Source organism: Planococcus citri, chromosome 1 (assembly GCF_950023065.1).
Source record: "Planococcus citri chromosome 1, ihPlaCitr1.1, whole genome shotgun sequence".
In the NCBI taxonomy this organism is placed as follows: Eukaryota; Metazoa; Arthropoda; class Insecta; order Hemiptera; family Pseudococcidae; genus Planococcus; species Planococcus citri.
Window position 1 is genome coordinate 921,401 of NC_088677.1, and position 19,852 is coordinate 941,252.

A 19,852-nucleotide genomic window follows, 5' to 3' on the forward strand; every position below is an offset into this window, starting at 1 on the left:
TTGACCCGTGCGTTGGTTAAAAATTGCAGCTTTAGAAAGAAACGACGATGGTGGTTTTTTTTAATGTATAGGATTCGCTGTACTCGTGCGAGGGAGAGGATGAGAAGGGAAATAAGTCGAATTAGTTATACGTACAGTACAGTTGGTGTATCTACGAGACTACGAGTGCTACACATAATGTACTCATACTACAGGGTCAAAGGATAGATACCTACTATGTACCTAGTGCCTACTCTGAATACTACGCCTTTCGAGCGTTTCAATTCTTTTTTTTCACCCTCGTTAATCACTTTGTTCCTCCCTAATTTGAATGGTTCTTTTTGTTTTATTTTTTCTCCATAAAAAACGGTGGAGGAGGAGGAGTTGTTCGCGAACGAGCAGCACGATCCGCTTCCCTCTCATTTTAATTACCATCCTGGTTCTATACGTGTAAAGCCTATAAACATTTCTCTTATACGACTTTTAATTCGCTAGTTACTCGAAGAATGGCTTTTTCATGTCCAAAGTTGACCGATAATAAAGTCGTCGCAACTTGGACGACGACGCGTAAAAATAAATGAAAAACCGAGCGTACAAGTTTTCGGATCCTGTTACTACATTATCGAGTTCGTATACCTACCCAAATGGTTATCGGCTGCAATATCCGCTCTCCCCCCACCTCCGTCAATGATGTCGTTTTTCAACATTAAAAAATTAACCGACAAAGTCGAAAAATGAAAAATTATACCTAGTTTTGTCAACCAATTTGAACTAAAACGGAAGTCGAGTTCTTCGACTTGGCGTAAGTATTTTTTTCACATGTTCTCCATACCTACAATGGTCTATACGTAGTAAAATGGCCCGAAAATTTTTTCAAAGCTGAATTCTCACTGCGAAATCTCACTTTTTCACAATAATGTATAAGAAAGTTGAAACTTGGCATTTAAAAATTTGAAATACTACAGGAAAATGGGAAGGGGTTCAGAGGTCTGCAATTTTGATGTAATTTTTTTTAAAAGAGATAATCAACAACCAAAAAACATTAGAAGCTGAAGTGCACTTTACGATTTTTGGTGATGGAATTTTCAAAAATTGAATTTGTGTCAAAAATAATTTTTGAAAAAATCATTGGAACTTCAATTCATCAAAATTCCCTCGAGAAGCTGAAAACTTAAAAATATTCTCCGATATTTCGATTTTTTCTTATGTTGTTGTAAAGTAGGGGGGGCTCACTAGCACCACTTATTTTTCAACGAAGGGGCTGAAAATTTCATAGTGTGATTTTCTCACGCGTGGTAACAATGGGGGGGGGGGGGGTGAAGCAAAAAAACAACTGAAAACTAGACAGCTGCGCAGCGCAGCTGTAACAGTATGCGTAGCCTATTTTGTTACAAAAGTACAACCCAATTTCAAAAAAAAAAACAATGCAATTATGGATTTTGAAAGCACAACGTGATTCAAAAAAAAGCACAACTTTGAAAAAAAGCATAACGCGAATTTGAAAAAACACAATTTGGATTTCAAAAGCAGAACACAATTTTAAAAAAACCTTCAAAAAAAAAGCACAACACAAATAACACAATTTTGACATAAAAAAGCACAACGCGAATCTGAAAAATAAGCACAACGCAATTTTGAAAAAGAAGCTAAACGCAATTTCCAAAACAAAGCGCGATTTGAAAAAAAAGCACAACGCGATTTTGAAAAAAAGCACAATGTGATTTTTAAAAAAAGTACGGAACGCAAAGTTGAAATTAAAAGGTGATTTTGAAATAATAGCACAACGCGATTTTGAAATAAAGCACAACGCAAATTTGCAAAAAAAGAGCACAACACAAAAAAATGAAAAAGCGATTTTGAAAAAAAGCACAACACAATTTTAAAAAAAGCTCAACGAAATGTAAAAAAAAAATACACAACCTGATTTTTCAAACAAAGGGTACACCACGCAATTTCAAAAAAGCACGTCGCAATTTCGAAAATGAAAACGCGATTTTGAAAAAAAAGCACAACACGATTTTGAAAAAAAAGCACAATGTGATTTCGAAAAAAAAGCATATACACGCAATTTTAAAACAAGCTCAATGCGGTCTTAAAAAAACGCCGCGATTTTTCAAACAAAGAGTACACTACGCAATTTCAAAAAAGCACATCGCAATTTTGAAAATGAAAACTCGATTTTGAGAAAAAAATAATGGGATTTTGAAAAAAAAGCACAACGTGATTTTTAAAAACAAGCGTACACAACGCAATTTCAAAAAAGCACATCGTAATTTTGAACATGAAAACGCGATTTCAAAAAAAGCACAACACAATTTTGAAAAAAAGCACAACGCGAATTTGAAAAAAAACACACAGTGCGATTTCGAAAAAAAGAAGCACAACACGATTTTGAATACCCTATGCTATTCTGAAAGCTCCAGAGTCGAAAGCATATAATGCAACTCCAAAAGCACTACAGTACAGAGAGAACCTCTTGGGAGCACAGCAAAATCACAAATGACTGGTGGGATTTGATTCAGAAAGGGTAACCACCTGCTTTCAGTGCTTAGGTACAGTATGTGTGTAAATGAAACACCTGCAGGGGTTCTAAACACATTTCTCAAAATTGAATAATAGAGAAAATTTTATAACCCCTGTAGGTATAAGCGCGAGACAGATAGGCGAATACAATGGATCATTGAAAATCAATAGGCAGCAAATCACTTTGATTTATAACTTTTAGAAAATAACCAAATTTGAAATGTTTGAAATTGAACAATGGGAAAGATAACACTGGGTCATTCCATGCCAAATCGGCGGATTTTTGCACGAGGGGTCTTCGATTTTTTTCAAAATCAGATCATTTGTAGAGGTCATCAAACGATGACGAATGACGCAAACCGAACATTTTTTCGATTTTTTTTGACGGAGCTGTGGCGCTTCAAAGTTCTCCAAAATAGCCGAAAATGGAAAATTTCAGTTGCAAATTGCTCCGGTTGTACGTGGTATAGAATTTGAAACTTTTTTTCAAATTGTAGTACTTTGAGAGGGTAATCGACGAGTGATGTCAAAATCAGTGTTGCCACTTTCAAAAACCTAAAAAAATCGATTTTAAAACTTATAATTTGAATATAACTACGATGTCCGTCAGTAAAAATTCTGATAAAATTCTCAGTTTTAGTCCTTTTTATGTAGAATAACATATCAAAAAATTGGACTGGCATCTTTTTTCATTTTCGAGAAAAAAAAATTACAAGTTTTACAATTGCTGCAAAAGTACCATCCGAAACCTAAAAAATGAAAATTTTTGCATTTTTAAAATATTTTACCAATGTGTAGACGATAATGTGAAAAAAATCCCCCTCCCCCCAATTTGTCGACAAATTGACGAAAAATGCATTACTTTCACTCTCGAAATAAAAATTTATAGCACGAAAAATGTCAATTCGTTGACAAATGGGGGGAGGGGGATTTTTTTCACGTTATCGTCTACACATTGGTAAAATATTTCAAAAATGCAAAAATTTTCATTTTTTAGGTTTCGGATGGTACTTTTGCAGCAATTGTAAAACTTGTAATTTTTTTTCTCGAAAATGAAAAAAGATGCCAGTCCAATCGTTAGGCCACATCTACGTATGGAAATTTCAAAAAAAAATCGGCCCATTCATCTAAGAGAACATTCGTTTCAAAGAATTTTTCCTCTGTAGGGGGATGTGAGATCGCGTCACGCATATGAGAGCCTTTACGTTTACGTTTTTGTCAATTCGTCATGTTTCCATTGTACTGGTTCGAACTACCTAACGGTACTCTAAAACGGAACTCTCTGTCCGCGCGCATCTCACATCCACCCTTCTAAATACTCTAGCTACGAGTTAATTTATGCGTGTCTTTTTTTGACCATATATGGTCATACGTTTGGTTCTGCCCTGGCTAGATTTTATATAAATACAAGCTCTAGCCAGGGTAGAAAGTCAGTCTTGTACATACAATTATCTATTCGAATAACATCTCTCTTTTAACTTGGTGTTTCTCTGACTTGACTCGATCACGCTATCATTACATTCTCGCGCGCTCTCTCTCTGTCTCTCTTGCTCTTTCTTCCCTCTCACACTTATTCAGCTACGTGCGGGCCGTGTGGTACGTGCGCATTTGGACAAGGGTGTTCTCTCTCGACTCTTTTCTCTCTCGCACCTATCTAGCTACACGAGGGCCACGTGGTACTTGTGTAGTTGTACAGGAGCGACGTCCGTATTTCCTTTTCTTTCGCGATTCATACACGAATCGCGCTCTGTTACATATCCGGACGGGCCGTGTGGTACGGACGGATATTTCCTCAACGCTCTTGCGATTCGGACGGGCCGTGTGGTACGCACGAATCGCACTCTCGCCAATACCTGAACGGGCCGCGTGGTACGGACAGGTATTAACCCTATCCTAGCGATCCGGACTTTGGTACGGGTCTCCCTACGTTTTAGAGACATCGTAGGTATTTGGGGTAACTAGGGACGCGGTAGGTCGCGTCAGACGCGCGGACATTGCGGGTAATACCCCGCCATATAATTTACGACCACATAGGTCGACCAGGGCCTCGGTAGTTTTGTCGTTACCGAGAAAAGTGGTGCCGAAACCCGGGATAAAACCGCGAAATCCAAAAATGACTCCATCTACCACCGTGACTTCTACTACTTTCTCCCTTACCCCACCTATCACTAGCATATCGACTGCAACTTCTGGAACCACAGCAAGCACATCCGCAAGTGGTTTACCTCCGCTATTTTCGACTATGCCGTTCAATCGAGTTACGTTACCGGATTTTTTACATTCAAACCCTTCACTGTGGTTCACATTAGCGGATCGACAATTTCGTACCCATAAAGTTACCGACCCAGACGAAATTTTAGGAATCCTGTGTACTAAATTACCACCGGACGTTGTAGCTCGAGCCTGCGATATTTTACAATCGAATGAGAGTGCTGACAGTACCCTTGCCAAATTGAAAGCTCGCATCATATCGCTATACAATGTGTCTGATGAAGAAAAATTAGACGAACTCCTAAAAAACGTTTCTTTAGGAACCAAAAAACCTTCAGTTCTGTTAACTGAAATGCGTTTGCTCGCAGGACAGTGCCCTAACGAAGATTTATTAAAAAGGCTATGGCTACGCCGATTACCACCACGTATGCAAGAACATCTCTCGATTCATAAAGTACCATTAGACAGCTTAGCAGTTATGGCAGACTCGTTACACGCTGTTATGCTACCTAGTATTGGTTCGATAGCCAGTCTTACTCCACAACCCGAACCTTCACCACAACCTAATGCTCCACCTCAACTCTCGTCATTCGAACAAATGCTCAGTAAAAAAATCGAAGAATTGACTGCCCAAGTCGCTGCTCTCACCGCGCACACCGCTCAAATTTCTGCCGTGACCATCCAAAATCAACGCCAGTCCAGAGGACGAGATCGTGATCGTTCTGAGGATAGGCCTAGAAATCGAAGTAGATCTCGCTCTCGTACTTACGCATACTGTTGGTATCACTACAAATTCGGTGCAGACGCCACCAAATGCACCCAGCCGTGCAAATTCGTTCCGCTGGTTCCACCAACTAATCAGGAAAACTAAGAACTGGGTTCGTGGCTGCGGCACACAAGCCCCTTTTTCCATGCTCTCGCCGCCTACACATCAAAGACAAAAAATCTCAACTTGAATACTTAGTCGACTCCGGCTCCGATTTCTCTGTTTTGCCACCTAGTCTCTCCCGATTTCAAGGAAAAAAACAACTCAAACCGATTTTCTCTCTTTTTGGCGCTGACAACGGAAAAATTAAAGTTTATGGCTATGAAATTCTCGATGTCGACCTCGGTTTTGCAAAATCGACCGAGTGGAAATTCATTATCGCCGACGTCGATCATCCAATCATTGGAGCTGATTTTTTGTATGAACATGACTTGATGACTGATCTCCGCCGCCGCCGTTTAGTAAAGGGAAATAATTGGTACATTCCTAGCACCATAAAAACCGCAAAAACACCATCCGTTCATATGCTCAACTCATCTGATAAATTCTCCGAATTACTGAAAATGTTTCCCGAATTGGTCAGGCCAGCGCCATTCCAAGAAAAACCGAAGCACGACGTTGTGCACCATATCGAAACTTCTGGCCCTCCTGTATTTTCAAAACCAAGACGCCTGCGACCAGATATGTATAAACGTGCCAAGGTTGAATTCAACGATATGTTACGCTTGGGCATTGTACGACGCTCAAAATCGCCATGGGCTTCACCTCTACTCCTGCGCCCAAAATCTGATGGCGAACTTCGACCATGTGGGGATTATCGTCAACTCAACACCATCTCCAAAGCTGATCAATACCCTCTGCCTCACATGAGCGATGTTCCTCCGAAACTGGTAGGCTGCAAAATCTTCTCAGTCGTCGACCTCGTTAAAGCTTTCCACTACATTCCTGTCCATAAAGATGACATCGAAAAAACAGCTGTAACTACTCCATTTGGGCTTTTTGAGTATCTACGTATGCCGTTCGGCCTCAAGAATGCCCCTCGCACTTATCAACGCTTCATGGACATGATTTTGAGAGATTTTGATTTTGTTATGTGCTATCTGGACGATATCCTGATTTTCTCAAAGGATGAAGATGAGCACCTAGAACATCTACAACTCCTCTTCAAGCGCCTATGTGACTACGGCCTAACAATAAACCCAGCAAAGTGCCAACTGGGACAACGTGAGGTCACCTTCCTTGGGCGCACAATCTCGGCAGATGGTATCCTTCCAAAACAGCAAAATGTGAACAAAATCCTTGGATTACCGACTCCAACAACCATAGTGGAATTGAGAAGAGTGATTAATTCATTTTCGTTCTACCGGGAACACATACCGAATGCAGCCACTCTGCTCGCTCCAATGAACGATCTACTCAAAGGTCATACTAAGAAACGCGATAAAACTCCAGTTCCGTGGAATGACCAAGCGCTCGCTTCTTACACTGAGTGTAAAAACCGTCTGGCAAATGCAATACTTCTCGCTATACCCAACCTCGAATTGCCTTTACAACTCACCACAGACGCCTCTGACACTGGAATCGGAGCAGTGTTAGAGCAGATCCAGCCAGATGGAGTAATCCAGCCTCTAGGATTTTATTCTGCCAAGTTGAACGAACGTCAGCAAAATTATCCTACCTACGATCGTGAACTCCTCGCCATTCACGAAGGTTTACTCCATTTCCGCCATTTAATCGAAGGTCATCCTAATTTCACTATTTTCACGGATCATCAACCACTGACTTACGCATTTACGAAAAAACCAGTCAGCAATAAACGATACAATGCCAGGCGTGCAGCTCATCTCGACGAAATTGCTCAAATTACCTCCAACATCAAACACATATCTGGAAAAAGCAACCAAGTAGCCGACATGCTGAGCAGAGTACATGAAATTTCTGCACCTATCAACCAATCAACCATTGCAAATGAGCAGAAAAATTGCCCTCAACTGAAGAAATGGCTAGATGGCACTGAAAACTGTCCATTCGCCTTAACTCCGTACCTGCTAGCTGACAACTCAGTTCTACAATGCGACAAAAATGAGCACAACGATCCAAGGCCATACATACCTGCCAATCTTCGACTCAAAATCTTCCAACAACTTCACAACTTATCTCACCCTGGCCCAAATGCAACATTACGCCTAATTCAACAGAGATACATTTGGCCAGGAATGAGAAAACAAATTCGTACCTGGGCTCAAAGTTGTGACCTTTGCCAAAAAGCCAAAATCACGAAACACACTCGATCCAGCTACCAGGCATTTCCACCGTCCGAAAAATTCGAACGAGTCCACATTGATATAGTTGGTCCATTTTCCGAAAGCTATGGCCAAAAGTATCTGCTCACAATGATTGACAGATTTTCCAGATGGATGGAAATTGTGCCCATTCCAAACATCAGAGCCGAAACAGTTGTGAAAACCATAATGGACAACTGGATCTCCCGGTACGGGGTCCCAAAGGTCATCACAACTGACAGAGGGACCCAATTTATATCAGAAATTCACCATTCGTTCATCACTCTGCTCGGAGCTCAACATTTCGCTACTACAGCTTATCACCCTCAATGTAATGGCATAATTGAACGCCTACATCGCCGCCTCAAAGAAGCACTCAAATGCCACAACTCAACATGGACAGAGTCACTACCAGTTGTGCTACTTGGCCTTCGGACAGCTTGCAGAGATGATTTTCCATTTTCCCCAGCTGAAACTATGTTTGGGAAAGCAATTCGTTTGCCTGGTGATTTCCTTCAATCAACAGATAGGCAAGACATTCTACCTCTTCCAGATTATGTAAACAGACTAAAAAAAGCATTTGCCACCTTCCAACCTGCACCTTTTCTACACAAGACATCAAAATCATTCTTCATACACCCAAAACTACAAACAACAAAAAAAGTATATCTCCGAACGGACAGTGTAAAGCAACCTCTCTCATTCAACTACACTGGTCCCTATGATGTATTAAAAAGAACAGAAAAGGTCTTCACAATAGATATGGATGGTACAAAAAAGACTGTTAGCATTGATAGACTGAAGCCTGCATTTTACTTGCAAGAAAACACAGCTATAGAAAGTGAAAGTAGCAGCACAACAAACATACCAGACTCTTGGTATACACCAGACAACTTTCCTCCCCTTGAACCTGCTCTGGTACAGTACACCACTAGATCAGGGAGAACAGTCAAACAACCAGACCGGTATGTTGCTTCCCTAAATACGAAAAAACGAGTAACATGGGCATCCAACCTACAAAATATTCGCTATTTCTCTTAGTATTCTAAAGTACATTTCATTTTAAATTTAATTTCTACTCAATAATTAATTCTAACTCACAGTGCTTCAATTTTTTGAAACTTATGTCAATTTTGCTTTTTTCTGCACTGTTTATTTTTACGCTGTGTACATATTTCTTCATTTTTTTATCGGCTCCGCCTCTACGGGGGGAGTCCTGTAGGGGGATGTGAGATCGCGTCACGCATATGAGAGCCTTTACGTTTACGTTTTTGTCAATTTGTCATGTTTCCATTGTACTGGTTCGAACTACCTAACGGTACTCTAAAACGGAACTCTCTGTCCGCGCGCATCTCACATCCACCCTTCTAAATACTCTAGCTACGAGTTAATTTATGCGTTTCTTTTTTTGACCATATATGGTCATACGTTTGGTTCTGCCCTGGCTAGATTTTATATAAATACAAGCTCTAGCCAGGGTAGAAAGTCAGTCTTGTACATACAATTATCTATTCGAATAACATCTCTCTTTTAACTTGGTGTTTCTCTGACTTGACTCGATCGCGCTATCATTACATTCTCGCGCGCTCTCTCTCTGTCTCTCTTGCTCTTTCTTCCCTCTCACACTTATTCAGCTACGTGCGGGCCGTGTGGTACGTGCGCATTTGGACAAGGGTGTTCTCTCTCGACTCTTTTCTCTCTCACACCTATCTAGCTACACGAGGGCCACGTGGTACTTGTGTAGTTGTACAGGAGCGACGTCCGTATTTCCTTTTCTTTCGCGATTCATACACGAATCGCGCTCTGTTACATATCCGGACGGGCCGTGTGGTACGGACGGATATTTCCTCAACGCTCTTGCGATTCGGACGGGCCGTGTGGTACGCACGAATCGCACTCTCGCCAATACCTGAACGGGCCGCGTGGTACGGACAGGTATTAACCCTATCCTAGCGATCCGGACTTCGGTACGGGTCTCCCTACGTTTTAGAGACATCGTAGGTATTTGGGGTAACTGGGGACGCGGTAGGTCGCGTCAGACGCGCGGACATTGCGGGTAATACCCCGCCATATAATTTACGACCACATAGGTCGACCAGGGCCTCGGTAGTTTTGTCGTTACCGAGACCTCTTTCAGACCAAAACCAATAGTGTGTGTAGCATACTAAAAAATTTCTACCATACATACATCAAATAAGGTATAAGTCCAATATGTACTTATATCAGGTGAGAGGGGGGCGTTGAAACATTTTTCGATCAAACAAATAAAAATCGAAAATGCATAGGCCTACTACATAGCTACAGATGAAATGCTCGAGTACCTAATGAATTTCATTTTTCAAATTTTTAACGAATGTTTGAATTTCAAATAGGTAGTAATTTTTTAAATCTGATAAAATTGGGGTAAAAAGTTGTAAGGTTTACCAAGCTAAGTAATTCCGTGTTAGGTAAATCTCTCATCTAATGTATCGAAAATTATGCTAGTTTCAAGACATTCTTGAGCCTTTAGCAAATTTTGTGCATGTTCCATGTTGTAACTTGTGAGTTTTCATATCGTTGAGATGATTTCTGCGTGAACGATCTCGTCAAAATGGCGGGAGTTTTTTCGGCGTATTCATCATGCAACTAGTGGTTGGTACATTTATCAGAGTTTAAGGTTATGGAAATACGAGTAGGTAAGGGAAAAGTGTGGTCGTGTCGTGCTTAGTACATTACATAGTTGGTACACCTCAACGGCGAATAAGTTATCCCAAGTGTGAAAAAATTGCTAACCACTCGAGTGGAGTAGGTATTGAAATTGGTTGGTTTGGTACGACAAATATTACGAAAAGCGTGTACGGTGTAATTGATGAAACCAAACGAAACGAAACTGGAACTTTCGTCTAAATACATGAAAAATTACGTAAATATAATGATTGAACGTAAACGTTAAACGTGTAAACGTTAAAACGCGCTAGTGTTATGATTTATGTTTCAGTGATTTGAAAGAAGCGCGCTTATTAGGAAATTTAAAAATACGCTACGAAAAGGAATTAATTTACGTAAGTACGCTTTCGCCTTTTACATAAACATCGTCATTTTACGCCATCGCCATGCCATTCGATTCCGCCGAAGCCGATGACGATGAATCGGTATCGACGATTGACGACGCGAGACAAGGCGTCGCGTCGGTGTTCGCCTTAATTTCGCCACATAATCGAGGCTTATTTATAAGTCGTCGAATAAAAGATTTTAATTAACCGCGTACAGCCTATTCTACATAAAAGGCGAACACTCGCGTACACGCGTTAATTTGATTTTTAACGAGTTCCTCTCTTTTCTGCTCGCTATATATTTCTTCTTCTTGGCGTTCTTTTTTACAAAAAAGAATTTATAAAAATTTCGTGTCGTAATTAGAAGCAAAAAAGCGATAGCGACGAGTGTATGTGAAAATGTGGGCAAAATACAGAAAGAAAAAAAAAGGGAAAGAAATAGCGGATTATTCGAATTAAGCTTCTATTCATTTTAGTTACGTGTGTCTTGAAGGCTGCTTGGCTTCTTTTTTTTTTTTTTTGCGCTCTGCGAGCTCGGACTAGGAAAAAGGTCTAGTTATCGTCGTCGGTTATATTTTATTTAGCGAAGAATTCCGCGCAAACGAACGAGCTGAAAGCGAGTGAAAAAAAACATAGCGTTTGAAAAAGCTACCAGGCGCGTGTTATGCCTATGCCTGTGATTAATGGCGAACAGAAAGAAGAAAAAAAATCGGCTTCATTTAGAGTATAGCGATGTGACGTGTGACGAAGGACGAAGGACGGAGGGCGAATTTTTTCTGCTGAAAGTGTACCTGACGCGTTGGCAAACGATTCAGCCCTTTGCTCGAGAAACTCTGCTCCACCCCCGGACTCCCAAGTGCTGCTGCAGGTTAAAATGTGGAGACTGGAGATTTCAGTTTGTCGAATCACTGGTGTTTAACTGATATGTGATGCGTGTGTACGGCGTACGCCGTACGGCAGGCCGGTTAATTAAAAACGTAAATTAGTCGGTTAAATGCATCGCTCTTCCCCTTCCTCGACGAATCTTCATAGTTTTCTCGAATGTCCAACTCATCGTCACGCTGCACTCGAAAGTTAGAATAATTTATGTTTCAGTTTAGGTAGTTAGTTATTTATTCAAAAAAGATTAAAAGCTGCGATGTTTCATCGTGTCACCGATACCTAATTCAATTTTTTAGTGATTCGTTCGTTCGCGAACGATTTTTTTTCTCCGAGCTAATCGTTCGCAAACGATTCATTCGCAAATTTTATTGACAGATTTGAAAATGTTTGTGTTCGCCTTGTCGCGTATTATCTGATTTAACTCCGAAATGATTCACTCGTTCTCGAACGATAATTGATTCATCATTTCAGAGTGACTAGTTCGCAGGTGAATCAACTCCAATTTTGGCTGACAGATTTTTAATGCCAAGTTTTATGGTATAGTTCCCGATCAATTTCTCACTTTTGATAAAATCGTTCGCGAACGAAATGAATCCCATTCCTGATGAAGTGATGATAGGATTAAAATTCTCGAGTTTTGTGATTTCAGTTATACCCGAACCCGATTTGATTTTCTGTGACTCAGTCGTTCGCGAATGATTCATCGTCTTTGAACGAATCTTTCGTGATCGAATCTTTTGAGGAGTATTTTGTATTATTTTTTTGACCATTTTTAGATACGTAATTTCGGGCATTTCGATTCTTTCTCAATTTTTAGCCATTTTTGAGTCAATTTCATCATTTTTTTTTTTTTTTTGAAAAACTTTTCACTGTAGTTACTTATTCTACCAATTTTTATGATTTTCAACTATTTTTGAATGCATTTTGACATTTTTATCAGAAAAAATTTTTCTGTTTCATCAATTTAAATTATGATTTGATTGAAAACAACGAAAAATTAGTCGACTTTTCGAAATGTCGTCGAAATTATAAAATTAGCTGTAAAATTGAATCACGTGCCGGCGTGGCGCGGCGACAGGCCTTTCGCAAGAAAGGTGACTGAAATAGCTGTCTAACTAATAGCTACTCGTATTAGTTGGATAGGCAGTCTCGGCGTGAGTATATCTCCCTGGAGTGCGCTGCCGAGTAATTGGTCCATTTTACGATAACTTTTAATAGAACAAGTTACATATAATGGCTGAAAATTAACGTCGCGTCACCGACGATTCGATATCCATCCACCTACATATCTAATCTAATAACTACGTACTAACGAGTCTTGTGAACCGTTTCAAAAGGCCTAATCATTACCTGCTGCTTCTACGACTATGAGTATAACGTAAGTGCTAAATCATCCGATCTCTGCCGAGGGACCGAATTTTATTTCACGTCGCTGCGTTTCGCCAAAATGAAGGCTGTGGGCGAGAGCCGTAAACGCTTTATATTTATTTATTTCATATTTACGACTTTAGCTATAGCTCGGTTAGGCAACGCTATCGTAACTAATGGCTATTGCTTTTTCTTTCCTTTTTGCAGACGTATACCGGCAGCATTTTGGTTGGTAGCTGCGAAATGCGAAATGCGAATCTTCCCTCGCAAAATGCGCGATATGGTCAAGAAGTACGAAGGCCAAATTTTGGAAACGTTACCACCACCGTACCTGACCTACTCGTAAGTGCCTTTAATGGTGTTATTTTTCTACTCATTCAATGTTATACGTATACGCAAAGCCCAAAGGGCACCTTCGAACGAGGTGAGAAATTTTGAAAAAATTGCATTTTACGTCCGTTTTGCGGTAATTTTTATTTAATGTACGCAATGTCCTCGTCTGAAGGGCGGATCTGATGGTTTAGTAGATGGACCGCTCCGTTCGTCTCCCACGAATATTCATTTGTTTCAAAATCCATCGGTGAACTATTTCTTACGTATGGGTAAATTATATTCGGTTTTCTATTGATGGACTTGAAAAAGTCAAATTGTGCAACGTTATTTTCCACCGAATGAGTGATTCAGTCGTTCTCAAATGATTTGTGAATTCAGGACGAATCGTTTGCGAACGAATTGACTTGAATTTTTGTCGATAGATTTGTCGTATCAAATTTTATGCATAATTTTTCATCCGTTTAGATTCACCTATTGATAATTCATTCGTTAACGATCGATTTTTTGACCTTGATCAAATCGTTCGCGAACGAATCGTCTTCAATTCTTATTGATCGATTTGACAACGTCAAATTTTTCTACGTGCTTTTTCACGTGTTCAGTCGTGCTCGAATGATTCGTCGATTTTGAGCAAAACGTTCGCGAACGAGTTGAACCCAGTTTCTGATGATAAAATTTTGTCAAGTTTCGTTCGACTCCCTTAGTGCTTTTCTAATGAAAATGGACCAACTGCACGAGCGTTAAAATGTAAAAAATCGAACAATTCAATTTTTTTGTTTGTTTTTCTTATTTTCTAAGGAGTTCGAATTTCACCTTTTCGTTACGTTGGAGCGGTGTGGGGGGGTCATATGGACCAGATCTCATTGTCAGTATTAGAGTGTAGTACAGTAATGTGAATTTATTAATTCTTTTACATGATTTGTATTTTTTTCTCCGTTAAATCTAAACAATTTTTTTTGGAGAGTGGTAGTGAAAAAATCTCAAAAAAAATTTCACGAGTGTGTACACGAGCTATCCTAATTGTACTAACAAAACACGCTCGGTTCGCCTAAATTGATGTTATTTTTTCATCTAACTTGAAAGTTTCATTTTTTATTCAAAACTTTCGAACTGCGATTTTGAAAAATTCGAGTATAATATGACGGCTGTAAAATACGACTGAAATGGTTCAACTTTCTTTGGCCGCATGTTTTCATATTATGAAAAACTCCCTTTTCAACCGTACTCGTATTTTAAGAAATAAAGCCAAAATTCAATCCATCCATCGGTGAACAGACCCCCTGTACCTCGACGCGATACATCGGTAACCATTCGAACGCACCTATAGTGTACGAGTATTTACGTATTCATCGCGTCAAGTTTTCACAATAAGTGAAAAAATAGAAAAGTGCGAGAAAAAAACCGCGAGAACGGGAAGAACAGGTGTACTGCTGTACTCGTACCGAGACCGACGATGCGGATGTCTAAATTGAGAAACGAGAGAAAAGCGCCAAGGTAAATAAAATTTACATGCGTGAGTTGGTAAGTTTGAAAGAAAACAACGCCGAGTATTAATCATAATTTACAAGCCAGAGTCGAAGAAATTTTTGATTTATAACGCAATTATTGTCGAAAAAAATAATACGTTAATACGATAATTTAATACATCGTACCCTCGGGATTCGGGTTGCCAGTTCAGGGCACAGCGTACCATACGTAGACACACCTATAGTTGTTATCGTACGCGCATACAAGGGCTTAAAATAGCTGGCTGGGAGCTAGGTAGTAGGTAGTTGGGTAGTAATGGTAAAAAATAGTTTTTCGCGCGTTTATCCTATGCCATGCCATAACGATGGAAAATTCGAACGAATATTTTCTCACCAACTTACCTATCCTCTGCTTTACCCGAGTTACCATGTTTCTCAAATGCTTTAGCTTTATTGTAGGTACCTTACTTACAAGCTGGATTGGATCAATTGCTGTAAAATCAAAATTTGAGTTTTCCACAGCATCGATCTTAATTTGGTGAATATTCTGTTGACAAGTCCTAAATTGACGTTAATCAATTCGTTTGAAATCAAATTCTGAGAATCGTGACCTGCAATTATTTCGATCAAACTGTCCATTTCTTTTTTTTCTTTTTTTTGCATGAATTTTTCTTAGTACTTACTCTTGTACTAAAATGTATGAAAAAATATGAACTTTGAAAATTTGACCAAGTACGAGTAATACCCACGACTTTTTCAGGCCGTGATAATTCCAGCCAAATTCGATTTCCTAGGGCACTTTTTGCCAGTTGAAGTGCAGACTATTTGATAACGTCGTATACATATAATTTACGTGTAATCTCGAAGCAGTGTATTTTTTTGTTGTTTTCCGCATCAGGTGTAGCTAACAGCTAATGAACCCTGTAGCTGTACTTCTTGCTCAATTGCTGGTTGAAAATGGTACGGGTAAATTTTATTGGCTTCAAGTCGTCGTCGTCGGATACCCTAAGAATGAGTCGTGAAAAATGTATTTTATAACGTCAGCTATCAAGAAAAGCGAATTTTCTTTCACATGCAGAGGGAGCAGAGTGGGACTGCTCTCCAATCGCCATCCTCGCGAGTGTGTGAGGTGTTTACGGAAGGAAAAAAATACCTACCTAATAATAGGTACTCGTAATAAAAAGTCGAATGTTTTGAGAGAAAATTTTCTCAGCTTTTCTGTTTATTGATTTTTTGTTGCTTACTTGCACTCTAGTAAAAAGTATTGGTCGATTGAACGTTGCTTATCTCTACACAATTTATTGGTTTTTTCCTCGGCAATCGGCCGAGGTAGAAGGAATTATTTATATTTGTTAGATTGGTGGATGTATAGCTAGCATAGCAGCAGCATCGAAGCTCATCGAGGAAAAGCGAAAAGTAGGGAAAGAAGGCGCAGGAGATGCGACTCGGGCTCGAGCACGAGTTCATTTGCCACTTCATCTGCGTCCCTGCGCCCCATTCGCGCTCGTTTCGCCGACCCTATCGTATCCTTGATCAATGGAGAGATTTATTGCACTTTGGAAAGGCATCGTTCGTCTTCGCTTTCCCATGCGTACGATAAGTTGGAAGCGCGGGCGAAAAATCAACCATGGTTTGAATTTTAAAGCCGACTCGACTAGCGTAAGCCAGAAAGCCACCAACCTCTTGTACCTTACCTTTACGTACCTCTCTACCTTTCGTCTATCGTCTATATCGTAGGTACGAGTATTCTTAAAGGGTTTATACGACGAACGTGATCGCTGCCACTATTTGTCAATATACCCTATACCGTAGCGTAGTACGGATACCTATACCTATTTATTCGTGCCTAGTGCCTAGCTGCGTACCTTACCTACTATACGAGTACGAGTACCTACCTCCATCGGTTTTTGATTGCGAATAGTATCCGCTACGCATAATGATTGGCTGGCCCAGGCCGCGCAGTGTCGGTCTCGGTGCTTTTTCCCATCGCGCGACAAGTTTTTTAATTTCGACCAATTTTTCCTTTCTGTTCTGCGTTGCGTGCCTTTTGCAATGCTGTAGCGTGCATACCTAGTAGTTTACTTGTGAGAATACAATGTACAGTATCTACACCTACGTACTTACTTGCATAGCTTAATGATACCTATAGAAATTGGAAACACATTCGCAATTCCACATTTGCGATTAAAGTTTCATCATTTCGTATTTGAGATGAATATTCAATGTATACCTACTCGTACATACATATTTCATGATGATTCTTTGTCTGTTTTGCGCAGAGGCGTCGTTATTGGATCCAAATTAACCGAATGTCTGCTGGAAAAGTCACGAATCGTTTCCCAACGCAACACCGGATCACCGAAAGAAATTACCTCGTGTTTCACGAACTGTTGGCCGGATTAGCCGAGGAAGAAGCACCGAAATTTGGACTAACACTCGTATTTCTATCTGAATCAGGTTTGTGCTTACAAAAAGTTCACCAATATTTCCATACTTTTCGTTTTTAAATTGTATCCCTATCAGGAACAAAAATAAAAGTTCAATTCGAAAAATCTGTTAAGAGTTTTCCACAGTCCATATTTCAAATGTTCTCTGCTTGGTAGGGCTTCCTGCCTAGTTCTTCCCTCAACAGCTGCATTCCATATGCGACATCTATCTGTGCTAGGGGTATCTTTTAGTTCTTCAACTGTTTTCATGAAACTGTGTCTAGATCTGAGGCAGGTTCCTGCCAGTTCTTCATATCCATACGTAGGATGCAGTGGATTTTTTAGCATCTTTGTCTTCTCTACCATGGATGCAACCTCACGTCTGACTGCTGGTGGGGCAATTCTGTACTCCAATGCAAAAAGTATTGAAGTCCATATGACTAGGCATAAGAAAAGGAGGTTAGTGTTTTTAATGTAGTTGAGGAGCTCATTGCAAAAGTAGCCCTTGTCACATGAACTTTTAGACCCTTTTCACTCAATTGCACCTATTGCCAACTGCGGAGATCATGTTGTAATGATGAAATGACCATCAAGTTGGTCTACCCTGAGTAGCCTTGAGAGGAATTGCTTTATAGAGTTTACATTCATGATACGGGGTTACGCTCAAGGGAGAGCTTTGGAGATTGCTTAGGTTCATGTGACAAGGGCTACTTTTGCAATGAGCTTCTCAGTTTGATACAGGGATTTTAAACTTTTCAGTTCAAAATTTAAAATGTATGTTTCTCAAAACTGCACTGAACACACTAACCTCCTTTTCTTATGCCTGGTCATATGGACTTCCATCCTTTTTGCTTTGGAGTACAGAATTCCACTCAACTCATATAGGTTATTCAATGGTGTTGGGCGTAAGCACCCTGTCACCAATCTACATGCTTCATTTAAGGGTTTATCAACTTTACTTGCATGTGCTGAACGACTCCAAACAGGACAGGCATACTCCCCACTGAATAGCACAGTGCTAGTGCAAATGCTCTCATAACTTGGAGCTTAGCTCCCCAACTGCTGCCTGCTAGTTTGCGAATTATATTTGATCTGGGTGCAACTTTCATTTTTGTTGCCTCACAGTGCCTTTTGTAGGTCAAGGACCTATCTAGGGTTACACCCAGGTATTTGGGGTTATCTGCATGTTTCAGATCTGTTCCACCGCATCGAATATTCAATTGTCGCTTTGCTTCACGATTTCTGAGATGAAAAGAGCATGTCTCTGTCTTTGTTGGATTTGGTTTGAGGTGGTTATCTTTATAGTAAGTGTCCAGTTTTTCTATAGCCTGGTTTAGTGTGTCCTCCACCTCCGCAAATGTATCATGTTGGGCAGTTAGTGCAAGATCATCTGCATACAGAAAGTGGTTGGTATCTGGTCCAATTGTTTGGTCATTGGTGTAAATGTTGAAGAGAATTGGTGACAAAACGCTGCCCTGGGGCAATCCGTTCTTTTGCCGCCTCCAGGTGCAGTTTTTACCAATGAGTGTCACATAGAATCTTCTGTCTTTCATCAACATAGTGACTATCTGTGTAAATTTAAAATCCTTTGTAAATTGGTACATCTTATACTGGAGTAGTTGGTGGCACACTGTGTCAAAAGCTGCTGTGAGGTCAACAAATACTACTCCAGTGACTTTCTTCTTTTCAAAGCCATCTTCAATGTGCTATGTTAAGTGTAATATCTGGCCAGTGCATGATTTTTCTGGTCTAAATCCAGCCTGCTGTTTGATCAGCCTCTCATCTAAACAGTCAGTCATGTGATTTAAAATGACTCTTTCAAAAATCTTGTATAGGTGACACAACAGGGAGATAGACCTGTAATTCTTTGGGTCATTTGCATCCTTGCTTGGTTTCTGTAATGCAATAACATGTGCCTGTTGCCATAGTCTTGGCATTTTTGAAGTTTCTATACAGGCATTGAACACTTTTTGGGCCCAATTTATTGCCTTTGGTCCGAAGTGTTTGATCTGTTCAGTATACATGTTATCCACACCAGCAGCCTTCCTATTTTTGGACAATTTGATTGCAGACTTCACTTCTTTGTTAGTAATTGGTTTGGCAAAGTTATTCACTTCCACATCCATGCATTTCTCCACTTTTGTTAGGCTGCTTTTGCTATCAGTCTTGCCATTCAGGAGTAGTTGATGGGCTACTTGGTTAGCTGTAACTTGAGTGAAATTGCTGTGTTGGGTTTTGCCTCCATCAAGTCTCTTCAGCAGTTGCCAGGCTCTTCGGCTATCTTTGCAGAAATCCGGATTTTCTACTAATTCCTGCCATTTTTTCTGTCTAGATTCTGCTATATCACTTGCTAATTGATTTCTTAGTTCAATGGTTTCCTCACTGAAAGGATTTTCATTAAATTTTTTAACATACTCCTTATATTGTGTCATGAGGTGCAGCTCCATTCCAGAGATATGCTCCTTTCTTCCCCCCTTTGGAATATGCTCTTTTGAGGCTTTCTTAATGATTTCATTAAAGAGTTCATAATTTTCTGGTATTGGCAGTAGTTTGTCTATCTTTTCTTCAATTGCCTGTTTGAAAG

At 40.0% G+C, this 19,852-nt stretch overlaps 2 protein-coding genes across 2 annotated transcripts in view; both read left to right on the top strand.

Moving 5' to 3' along the window:
* LOC135843899 (uncharacterized) overlaps positions 1–19,852 on the top strand; it is a 165,368-nt gene that overhangs the window by 132,969 nt on the left and 12,547 nt on the right. Inside the window, exons 6-7 of the mRNA XM_065361946.1 lie at positions 13,251–13,385; positions 17,122–17,299. Coding sequence (XP_065218018.1) covers positions 13,287–13,385; positions 17,122–17,299 — 277 coding nt within the window. The 5' untranslated portion in view covers positions 13,251–13,286. The remainder of the gene's footprint in view (positions 1–13,250; positions 13,386–17,121; positions 17,300–19,852) is intronic.
* On the top strand, positions 4,616–5,584 carry LOC135843217 (uncharacterized). The gene has a single exon (XM_065361024.1). The coding sequence runs from the start codon at positions 4,616–4,618 to the stop codon at positions 5,582–5,584; it is 969 nt and encodes a 322-aa protein (XP_065217096.1).

Excerpts from the sequence above, each read along its gene's own strand:
- LOC135843217 (XM_065361024.1), top strand. The coding sequence starts at position 4,616 with ATGACTCCATCTACCACCGTGACTTCTACTACTTTCTCCCTTACCCCA.